The sequence below is a fragment of the Hemitrygon akajei genome, chromosome 8 (genome assembly GCF_048418815.1).
Source record: "Hemitrygon akajei chromosome 8, sHemAka1.3, whole genome shotgun sequence".
Taxonomy (NCBI): Eukaryota; Metazoa; Chordata; class Chondrichthyes; order Myliobatiformes; family Dasyatidae; genus Hemitrygon; species Hemitrygon akajei.
In genome coordinates, this window is record NC_133131.1 from 139,089,151 (window position 1) to 139,101,783 (window position 12,633).

Below are 12,633 nucleotides of genomic sequence, written 5' to 3' on the forward strand. Positions count from 1 at the left end.
CCCCCACTGCATTTACTATAGCAGTAATCCTTAACAATTTATTTTATCACTGGTCTACACTTTCTCCTGGCACATAATGCAAAATTGACACCAATAGCAATCAGAGGAAAATGCAAGAGTATTCTCAGTCTCAAACAAAGTTACAATACCTGAATCATTTCCAGAGCCCGTTGATAATGCCGGCATGATTGCCTCTGCAAAAATGTCACACAGGAATGTCAGGACACCTGCAGGCCAAGTGATTCAATGATCTTCTCTTTGCTCAAGCCACGCTATGCCAACATGTCAATAAAATTTTGCCATTTGTGCCCTAGATGGAAAAATACTGCAATTAAAACAGGTTCCATATCTTAACTTTTCTACCATACATGTCAAACCTCACTTTGAGATGATCTCGCAAAGTGAATGCTTGCAAATGAGCACGTGGGTAAACCAACACTGGTCACAGATAACATGAATGGTTTAGTGAAGACTGTAGCACCAAGCTCATAACTTATCTTACTCTAAACCATCAATTCTATTAAAATAATTGAATCTATCTTCATTTAACATGTACAATGATTTTAACAATCTGCACAACCTGACTCTCAAAACCTATCACAATATCAACTTAATAACTGATAATGCATTCATTCCACTAATAAGTCTACGTCAACCAGTGTATATCAAATCAATACCATAATTTCACCCGCTACTGCTATTTTCTGCAGTTTCATTTTCTTAGATTTGAATGGACACTTGCGCATTGTATATTGTGGCCACTTTGCTCAGTTAATGTATAGCATTTATGATTTAATTCTTCAATGTTCAAACAATGGAATCAAAGGAGGACCTGAGTATTTCTGTCTGTATAGAATTATTTAAGTTCAGGGATTTTGGGACTCTTCAGTCACAATATTAAGATACATAAGCAAATATAAATTCAATAACTTTGAAACACAGCGTTTTGTTTATAAGACAGTTCCTCCTGCTGTACAAATTCATGATTTTAATTATAGTACATTCTTCCAAAATATTGACACATGAAATACCCACCACAGCTATTTGACAGAGATTAGGAAAGAATTTGAAAACTCATACAAAGAAAACATCAGAATTAATGATATTCCAGATGAAGAATGCATCCTGGCAAAAGATAATTTTTGGCATTTAACAAACATGGAAATTCCAAAAGACATTCAGTACCTAAAATGGTTAATCTGCACAATTTCATTTTCGTAAACTATGCCACTGGCAAAACAGTTGGTTTCGATTTCTTTTGAAATATATTTTGCAGTTGTTTACAGCTTCATACATTATATAGCTATATATTATATAAATCCCATGTGTAAAAATTGAAGGTTAAATTAAAATTTTTAAAAGGTAATCATAAAATGAATGCAGAACTGATTTGCAGTCTCTTTATAACTAATGGAGGTCCATAATATTAAACAGAAACTTACTCAATCTCCTGGATTGTTCAGAAAAAAAAATAATGTGCCCTAACACAAAATTTGGCAAAATAGCAAAGAGCAAAGAAGAAAAAATCTAACTGACAAAATGGAAAAACATGTAGAAGTGCAGCAAAAAGTCTTCATTTTAATTAAAGGTCTGCATTTTAGGAGAAAATATAAAGAGAGCAACATGAAATAGCACATTGTTTAAACAAAGGCCCCAAAAGAAAACAAATAGTATATTTTCTCATGTTTTACTGTCCATAAATTGGAGAATCCTTTTCAGAAAGAACCTTCAATTCTACCGCAATTTTTGTCAAATTTACTTTTAAAAGTATAACATTAAACTACTTCATCATGTATTGTCATTGACCTTTGCAATTGATTGTACCTGTGCAGCAGATCAATTTTTTTTGGTATGCAGACATTGCCAGCATTTATTACCAATACAAAACAGCATTTGAGAAAGCAAAAGTGAACAGTTTAATCTCAAACTGCTCCATTCCTCAGGACTATCTCAGGATAGAGGGGCATCCATTCAAAATAGAGATGCGGAGAAATTTCTTTAGCCAAATGGAGGTAAATTTGTGGAATTTGTTGCCACATGCAGCTGTGGAGGCCAGGTAGTTGGGTATGTTTAAGGCAGAGATAGGTTCTTGATTGGGGATGGCATCAAAGGTTACATGGGAAGTCTGGGAAATGGGGTTGAGGAGTGGGAAAAGAAAGTATCAGCATGACTGAATGGTGGAGCGGACTCAAATGGTCTAATTCTGCTCCTACATCTTTTGGTACTTCTGTGCATGGTACTCTCATTAGGTATAAAGTTACAAGAAATGGACCAGCTGAGATGAAGGATTAGCAATACGTTTTTAAGTTAGAACAGCAGACAACATACAAGTGGTAGTGTTCCCATGCACCAACTGCCCTTGATGTGACAAAGGTAGTGATAAATTGGCATATAGCAGGGAGATAGAAAATCCAGTTGAATGGCACCACAATAACGACCCCTCACTCAGTGTCAGCAAAACCAAAATCCTGGTTATTGATAGCTGCAGGTCCATGAGCCAGTCCTCACTGGAGAATCAGAGGTGAAGGAGGTCAATATCTTTAAAATTCCTTGGGGTTATCAAATCAGAGGATCTATTCTAAATGCCATCACTGTCATGCCAAATTTGGCATGTCATCTAAAGTCTTGATCAACTTCTTTAGATGCCCAATGGAGGGTATCCTGACTGGTTGCATCACTGCCCAGTACAGAAACACTAATACCCAGGAATGGTGGATACAGCCCAGATCGGAGGCATAGTTCTCCCCAACATTGAGCACATTTACAAGGAGTGTTACCACAAGAAAGCAGCACCCATCATCAAGGACCCCCACCATCCAGGCCATGCTCTCTTCTCACTGCTGCCATCCAGGTGGTGGTACAGGAACCTTAAATCCTACACCACCACATTCAGGAACAGTTATTATCCTTCAACCATCAGGTTACTGAACCAGTATGAATAATTTCATTTACCTCAACAGTGCTCTGATTTCACAATCTATGGACTCACTTTCAAGAACTCTTGTTCACAAAATTATTTATTTATTTGCAGGGTTTGTCTTATTTTGCACAGTGATTGCTTGTCAGTCTTTGTTCATGTGAAGTTTTTCATTTACTCCATTGTATTTATTTGTTTTCTTGTGAAAGTCTACAAGAAAATGAATAGTAAAATATAATGACATATACAAAAATTCACTTTGAACTCTGATGGTTGAGATTACAGGCTTGGGAAATGCCATTGCCAATTGATTGCTATATCTTTTCTGTGTGGCACGTGCTGAAGCCACATGTACCAATGGTGGAGGAAATGATGTGTTTCCAGGGTGCCAACCAATTAAGTGGATTACCATGTCCTGGATGTTGTCAAGTTCCTTCAGTGCAGTTGGAATTGCACTTATCCAGTCCAGTGCAGAGCATTCCATCATGCTCCAGATTGTTTTACAGATGACTGAAGAGTTTTAGGTTACCAGAAGATTAATCACCTGATGCAGGATACTCTTAATCCAACCAGGTATTTTAATTTATTTAGGCATAGGGCAAGGCACAAGGGCCTTCAGCCCAAAAGGCATACACTGTTACACCCATGCAACCAACCTACCTTCTGACTCATGTCTTTGGAATATGGGAGGAAACCAGAGCACCCAGAGGAAATGCATGTATTCATGGGGAGAACATATAAACTCATTTCAAATTCATAGGTGGCAGAATTGAAACCACCTATTGTCACAATATTCATGTTATTGGTTTGGTTGAATTTCTGGTCAATCCAATGAAGCTGATGAATGGGGCACAGTAATGTTAATGCCATTGGATATCAAAGGTTCATGGTCAAGTTATCTCTTGTTGGAGATGCCCATGTGTGGCACCTTGTGCCATGAAGAGCATTCACCTTATTGTCAAGGTTTTTTTGAAGTACTTCAAGTTTCAAGTGAATTGAACATGGTGCAAACATTGTTTAACATTCCCATTCCAACCCTGTCATTGAAAACACAAGAGATTTCATATGCAGGAAATCTGGATCTTTTGGCTGGCTTCTCCCATTTCCTCCAGACCAAGGTGTAGTCATGTGGACACAGCTGGAGCCATGCGAGTGCACCTTTTCATTGGCAATGTGGAAAATGCATATTCCAAACCTACACCGTTAATGCTCCTTAACTCTTTCTCCACTACATTGGTGCTGCTTCTGTACCCATGTGGCACTCACCAATTTCATCAACTCTGCCTTCAAATTCAACCTTGCCTTCATATTCACTTGGTCATTCTCCAACACTTCTCTCCCCTTGGTTGAGCTGTCTCCATCCCTGGAGATGTCTACCAACATCTTTTGCAGATGTCTACCAACATCTTTTTCAGAAAATCACATCTCCTCCATTTCCTATGTTTGCCCTCACCCCATTCCCCTATATAGACGGAGTTCCCCTTGTCCTCACATACGAACCCACAAGCCTCCACATCCAGCATCATTCTCTGCAACTTCCACCGTCTCCAATCGGATCTTGCTTGTGCCTCTCCTCACAACTGTCCACGGGGATCACTCTCCGCAACTCCCTTGTCTGCTTGTCCCTCCCCATTGATCCCATTCCTTGCAATTAGTCCTACAACCGTACCTAATGTTACACCTGCCCCTATCCAATGCCCTTACCACCATGCAGGGCCGTAAACAGTCCTTCCAGTTGAGGCAACATCTCACATACAAATCCATTGGTGTGATTTACTACATCTGGTGCTCCAGGTGCAGGTTCCTCTACGGTGAGTCCCAATAGATTGTGGATCACTTCATTGAGCAATGTTGCTCTATCTGCTGCAAAAGCCAGAATCACAGTGGCCAGCCATTTTAATTCAAATTACCATTAAGACACTGACAGGTCTATCCATGGCCTCCTCTATCTTTACATTGATGCCAGACACAGACTGGAAAAGCCTTGATAATCCATTTTGGTCATCTCCAACCTGATGGCATCAACATGTATTTTTCCAGCTTCAAGTAACCGCTTTCCCTTGCTCCCCCTTTGCTTTTACTCATCCCAATGGCTCTTCTGCCCCTTGTTTTCCCCTCCACCTGCCAATCACCTTCATTTTACGACCCTCTGGTTTCCCATCTCCTTCCTTTTATTCCATGGTTCATTGCCTTATATCAGATTCCTCCTTCAGTGTTTTGCCTCTTCCACCTATCACCTCCCAGCTTCTCATATCATTCTCTTTTTTATTTCCTCCACCACCTACTTACCATATCCCTCCTACTTGAATTCACCTGTGACCTGCCAGTTTGCGCTCTTTACCCTTCTCCTATCTTTTGATTCTGAATTCTCCCCTCTTCCCTTCTAGTTGTGAAGGGTCTTGGCCTGAAACATCAACTGCTCATTTCCCTCAGGTGATGCTGTTTGAACAAAAGTTCTTCCTGCATTTTGTGTGTGTCCACAAAGGACAATTCACCTGGATTACTGTCTTTTGTGTGTGTTGCTTCAGTTAATGAAGAAGCTATTTAGGATGGTTAGGCCTTGGACACTGTCCTGAAGTCTGCAGTGATATCCTGGGGTGGGGATGATCCAATTCCTGCAATCACAACCATCTTCCTTGTGAAAGATAAAATTAGTGGAGTGCTTGCCACTTGATGCCCAGTTATCAGATGGAACCCCGTTTCCCAAAGTTTAACAAAAAAAGAGAATGCAATAACGGCTCAATAGATTTAATCCTGGATCGTGCTTATCTTATAAGAAAATTCAGAGGCAATCTCATTAAGACAGTAAATTTTAAGAGGCTTGATGCAGGAAAGTTATCCGGATGGGGTACTAAGAATAAGATTTTGAGACTCAAGGCAAGGGATTGACCATAGACACAAGAAATTTTGCAGATGTAGGAAATCCAAAATAATACACACAGAAAACTGGAGGAACTCAGCAGTTCAGGCAGCATCATGGAAATGAATGAACAATTAACGTTTCGAGCCAAGACCCTTCTTCAAAACTGGAAAGGAAGGGGGAAGATGCCAGAATTTAAAAATCTTCCTGCCGCATTAACAATAATAGGGTTCTTGTCCTTACCTACAACCCCCTACATCCAATGGATCATTCTCTGCAACTTCCATCATCTGCAAAGGGATCCTATCACCAAACATATCTTTACCTCCCCCGCTCCGCTTTTCGCATGGTTCACTCCCTCCATGATTCCCTTGTCCATACATTCCCACTAACCTTATCTTCCTCCCAGCAAGCATGCAAATTGCTACACTTGCTCTCTCAGGTCAATTCAGGGCCCCAAACTGTCCTTCCAAATGAGGCAACACTTCACCTGCAAAGTGGGTCCCAATGCAACCTCGTCTATATTGGTGAAACCCATTGTAAATTGGGGGACTGCTTTGTTGAGCACCTCCACGCCATCTGCCAAATGCAGAACATCCCAGGTGGCCAAACATTTTAATTCTGATTCCCATTCTGACAAGTTGATCCATGGCCTCCTCTTGAGGCCACCCTCAAGCTGGAGGAGCAACACCTTATATTATTCAGTCTGGGTATTCTCCAACCTGATGGCATGAATATCCATTTCTCCTTCCAGTTTAAAAAAAGGTCCTTCCCCCTCCACTCTTTAACTATTCCCCACCCCTTCTCACCTGCCTCCACCTCCCCCTGGGTTCCCTCCTCCCTTTTTCTCCTATGGTCCATTCTCCTCCCCTATTAGATTTCTTTCTCTTAAGCTAAATACTTTTCCTACACACCTGGCTTCACCTATCATCTTATAGCTCTCCTCCCTCCCTTCCCCTCACCTTTCTATTCTAGTGTCTTCCATTTCCTTCCCAGTCCTGGAAAGGAAGCAGTCCGATATGCTGACGGCTTATTCATTCCTATAGATGATGCGCGACCTGCTGAGTTCCTCCACCACTTTGGGTGCTGCAAAGGATTGACCATTCGTATCTGGGAGGGGAAGAAATTTTTACACCTAAACAACAAAAATATTTGACATTCTCCATCCAAGTGAGCTGCAGAAGCTTTGTTGCCAAGAAAAACCAAGACAGAAATCAACAGAGTTTAGGATAAGAAGCGAATGGCACGAATGTAAAAAAAAACCTGAATGAATGTGCAGTAAGTTCAAGGGGCCAAATGGCCCAGTCCTTTTTCTATTGTAGACTTTCAATTTTCCCAGGAGCCATCAAGAAGCCAAATTTACTTTGTTTACATTATGGGCATTCACTCACAGTTCGCTTTTTGAATTCAGTTCTTAGGTCTAAGCTTGCACCAATGCTGCAGTAGAGATCTGGAACAGAATGGTCCTCAAGAGAACATTATTAGAGATTAAATGCTATTGCATAGCATTGATGATGATACATTCTATCAATTTTCTGATAATTGAGAACAGATTAAATTGGCAGTAAATAGCCAGATTGTATTCATCCTACTTTTATAAATAGGAGTGACCTGGGCAATTCTCCACATTACTGAGTAGATGCTACTGTTCTAAATATATTGGAATAGCTTGGCAAGATGCTCAGTTAATTCTGAAGTGCATGACTTCAGTACTACAACTGAAATGTGAATGATTGTTTCACTTTCAGGATTCACATGCTGGGCCAATCATTCTTGAAGTTACCTCCTCCAGTTAGTTTTTTTAATTATCCACCACCATCTATCATTAGATGTTACAGAATATATATGACAGACACACACACACTTCAGGTATTGTTGCTGCATGCCACTCTATTCCTCCATAATGCAGGGTTAACTCACTGGCTTGATTGTCATGGCTCAGTGAAGAATATGCAAGATTATGAGGTTACAGGTTATGGTAGTGCACTTCATAGGCACACAATTTTGATATGCAATATTTGTTCTGAGTGTATGCATTACAAGACCAAGAACAAGTAGCAACTCAGAACAAGAGTACATTCTCTCAGTATAAAAATGGGATTTTACTGCCACAGCATCTCTGCAGTGGTTATTATTACCAATTCTGGAATACGTACGTGCAGCTGGCAAAGGTAGATGGGTGATCCCATTGGTTAATCCCTAGTGTTAGTTAGCTCACTGCCTGCTACAGACCCATCATGTCTTTCACATCTTTGCCAGCTCAGTCAGTGGTGGGATTACCAATCTACCTGATGGATATGAAAGTCCCACACCCAGAATAATTTTCTCTGCCTTTGCTATTTTCAGTGCTTTCAAGTATTATTCAATACAGAAAAACACTAATTCATCAACTCAGATGACTGCAGGTAGATTACTGTCCCACTGTTTGACCTGATGCCACATCAGCATTGACGACACACAGGGCTCCTCTTACTCACCTGCACCACCATTTCTGATCAGTCAGTCCTGCCAGAGGGACAGGACATATCCAGGATTTGCAATCAAGGTGTCTTACGCCAGGCTGACTGACAGTCTACCAATTTAGACACCAGTCTCCAGAGGGGGGACTTTGCAAAGTCATTCAGGCAAATGGCAATCATGTTATATTTCAGTGCAATATTGTCAATGATGTGTTGTCCGCTGTTTTTTATGTTTGTTATTGCAACATACAGCAGAAGTGTGTGGTTAGGGGCACTTTGAGGACATTGAGTCAGCTGCATTGCTGTATGCCTGGACTTACAACTAGTCTCCAACAGACTCATGTCTCTGTGTTTCTACACTTGACAGAAGGTACAAGGAAAACGTAGAAAAAGGTAAAACAGACTCAAGTTAAATAAAGATACAAGGGACTGGCAGGTATTGGAATCTGGAGCAACAGACAAAAGACCACAACTCCACAGATGCTGTCTGGCTCGCTGACTTCCTCCAGCAATTGGTGTGCTGCTCAAATTAACTATAACTCTGAACATGCATTGTCTGCACATTAAAGTCAGCAGAAGAGTAGACGAGAGGGTAGCTAACATTATGAAGAAAAAAAATGTATGAATAATTAAATAAATTGAACACAGTAAGACACAAGAGATTAAGTGGGCAGGTTAAGGAGTTACAGACATTATGTGTAGTTTGCAACTGCCTTCTCCATTATACCATCAATTCAAAAGAGAAAAAAAAGGGGGGCAAAAAATATACAAGTTCCATCAAAACCAGCTACAGGGTTAATCAACGATGGACCAGAAGTAGAGCGCACAATAAACAGCAAGATGAGATAAATAGAAAAGCAAATATTCTGACTTAATGTCTGATACATTGGGAGATATACTTTAAAATGTTACATTTTTCATTGAACCAGTATAGATAAGCAGAATTGTAACAGAACAGTAATTTTCTGCAAACACAAGTTAACCAACAAAAGGAGTTAATTAGGTCAAATATAGGTTAAAAAAAATTCAAACAGTTGAGAGAATGCAGAGGTGGTGAAAGGCTACGCTGTTTGCTTCAGTTTTCATAGAAGAGCAAGGAGTGGAAATTAAATATCACAAGAGGCATTAGCTAGCCTTACTGTACATAACAATATAATACTGAAACCAGTGGTGGTGTTCCAAATGAATAAAGGCACCACCCTTATGGAACAGAGTCTGGAACAGCAAGGGAAGTCAGGGGAAAGAGAGGTTCCAAATACAATCTTTCAAACTCTGGATGTGTAAGTTGTGCCAAAGAAATGCAGAAATACCAATATAATACCCTTGCTCAAAGAGGATAAAGAAATACATAAAGTTAGCTGTCAACCGTTCAGCAACCATTAATACAGTAAACAGTCTGTCCTACACTTGCCCGTCACGTATATGCACTGAAGCGTATTAGTTTCAACAGCAATGATCTTGGCAAACTTAATGAATTTCTCTGCTGCTTCGAGACGAACAGATGCTTTATCACCACAAATCTTTTAAAATTTTATGCTGTGCCTTATCTTAAATTTTTGCAACCAGTTTGAATATTCACAATTGCCTTCAATTTTCAGTTCATCGTGATAGATCTTTGCTTTTTTCATCATCAACATACCATTAAGTGACATGTTCACTCTGATGCTGACAAATCCACTCTTTCAATACACAATCAAGATCTTTATTTTTATATTTTACGCAGTGTTTTCCTATTTGCCTTTAACTTCTATTCATTACATATGAGAGATCACTTCTCAGAACCATCTGCGGTGTGCAGAGACCTTGTGGAATTTTCCATTTGTCAGCCCTCAAAGAAAAATCTGGATTTTGGAATTTTGGATAAGGGGCATTCAACCTGTAGTAACTTAATTTCCAGAAGCTATATTGCTTAATGAAATTCTAAATGAGACAAATGATTGTTAAAGACAGCAAACAAAAACTAAGGCAAGTTATATTTGACAGATTGTTTTGAATCAAATGAGAAAAAAAGAGCACATTGATAAATGAAATGCTGTGGATGCATTCCTCGAGAAAAAAGGTGAATTTTTGAAAATCTGCAGACATTACAGTGAACGACTAACCAAAGGGGAGGGGACACTTGACTCTATCATAGCTTTTTTTTAAAAAAAACAAATATTTCCCCTTCTTCAAATGTTAGGGTTAGATAAAGCATAAAAGACTAGATAGCTCTTTGAAGAATCAACACTAATGCAATCTTCTCTGTAAACTCAACTTCTGGCCACTCAAGCTTTACATCATTAAGATCAATGAAGAAAATATCAAATACTGAGAGGAATCCACATTCTGAAAACCAGCACATAAAACATAAAGCAATCTCATCTTGGATCCAATGTTAAATGCTCTTCAGTGTAATTTTTTAATCGGCGTATCAATTTCTAACATTCGCAATACACTCCCTCATTCCAAAGATGTATGAGTTAGAAGGTTAATTGGTCACAATTGTAATTGGGTGGTGTGGGCTTGTTGGGCCAGAATGACCCACTGGCCCATTATAGATCTGCACCTCTAAATAAATAATTAATCCTTCAGTTATTGGTCACCATTCGTCAGTAATGCAATTTGCAATTATGGTAAACTACTAACAAGGTATGGATTCTACATTTCATTACTCAGGTGCTTAGATTTCAGTTAAAGAACAATTACAAAACTTATTTGTTACAAAGAGTTAATTAAAAACATTCTAGCAACTTCATGATATGTCACATTCCTGAATATCAGGTTTAAGGATTTTCCCGACATAAATTATATTGTACTGCAATCAAAAATTTATGGCCCATCTGCATTCAATTCATCAATGCCCCATGGAGTGTAAATCTAGACCTAATCCAAAGTCCACATGCTGGTCAGTATGATGTGTTCAGTGGTCCCCAACCATCGGGCCGCAAAGCGTGTGCTACCGGGACGAAAGGAAACGATAAGATTTGGCAATATGAAACAATACGAGTCAGCTGCACCTTTGCTCATTCCCTGTCACTCCCACTGTTGAACTTGAATGCTTGCAAGGTCATTACACACGCAAGCTCATCAGTCGGTCATTAACCTACAACTACTCAATGAGTAAAAAAACAAACGTCGCTTGAGAGTTTCTTTGGAAGAGGTGGTAGGGGACATAAAAGGCCTAACGATGATGATAGCACAGAGACAGCAGAGGCCGAAACTGCAAAGAAAAGAAAGCTTCCTCCAACAGAAAATACGACGAGTCGTACATAAAATATGGCTTTAATGCGACCGGTGACTCGCACGCTCCAAGCCCTGTGTGTGGTATTTGGAGACAAGCTGTCTAATGAGGCAATGAAGCCCTCAAAACTGCTTTGGCCCCTTGAGTTCAAGCACCCTGCACTTAAAGACAAACCCGCTGAGTTTTTTGAGTGGAAAAAGCGTGAGCAAGCGAGACAGAAGCAAGTGCTGAGAGCCACCACCTCCACAAATGCTGCTGCTCTGACAGCGCCGTACTTAGTGGCAAGCCGTACTGCTAAGGCTAAGAAGCCTTTCACTGTTGATGAAGAAATGATTCTGCCTGCTGCCAAGGACATGTGCCGTGAACTGTTGGGAGAAGCTGCAGCTAACAAGATAGCATAGGTTTCTCTTTCAGCTTCCACAGTTTCAAGCAGAATCGAAGATATAGCAGAGGACATAGAAGCACAGCTGTTGGAACGGCTTAGTGAGTCACCATGATATGTTACCCAGGTCGACGAGTCTACCGATGTCAACAACATGGCAATACTGCTGGTTTATGTGCGATATATATCTTTCAAGACGATGTGCACGAGAATATGTTGTGCGCATTGCCACTGCCAACTAACACAACTGGGGCAGAACTATTCAAGTCTTTGAATGACAACATGTCAGGCAAACTGAACTGGTCATTCTGTGTTGGAATATGCACAGACGGGGCTGCAGCTATGACTAGACGGCTGTCTGGTTTTACTACTCGAGTCAAAGTTGTTCCTAAATGCCAGTCTACACATTATGTCATACACAGGGAAATTCTGGCTAGCCAAAAAATGTCACCTGATCTTAACAGCACATTGAGTGACATTGTTGAAGGTATCAATCACATCAAAGCAAAAACCCTTTACTCACGTCTGTTTGAGCAGCTTTGTGAGGAAATGGATGCAGAGCACAAACACCTTCTCTTACACACTGAAATCAGGTGGCTATCGAGGGGCAGAGCCCTGGACAGGATTTTTGAGTTAAGAGAGCCGCTACAGAGATTTCTTTCAGGAGAAAAGTCACCACAGGCAGTACACTTCAGTGACGAGGAGTGGATAGCAAAATTCACTTAACTGCGTGACATCTTCAACCTGCTCAATTAACTCAATTTGTCACTTCAGGGGAGAATGACAACTATCTTC

At 40.2% G+C, this 12,633-nt stretch overlaps 1 protein-coding gene across 8 annotated transcripts in view; it reads right to left on the minus strand.

The window, feature by feature from the left end:
* mpp7a (MAGUK p55 scaffold protein 7a) overlaps positions 1-12,633 on the minus strand; it is a 464,536-nt gene that overhangs the window by 277,125 nt on the left and 174,778 nt on the right. For all 8 annotated transcript variants that reach the window (XM_073054744.1, XM_073054741.1, XM_073054742.1 and 5 more), the window contains one exon: positions 150-310. In XM_073054744.1, coding sequence (XP_072910845.1) covers positions 150-186 — 37 coding nt within the window. In that variant the 5' untranslated portion in view covers positions 187-310. The remainder of the gene's footprint in view (positions 1-149; positions 311-12,633) is intronic.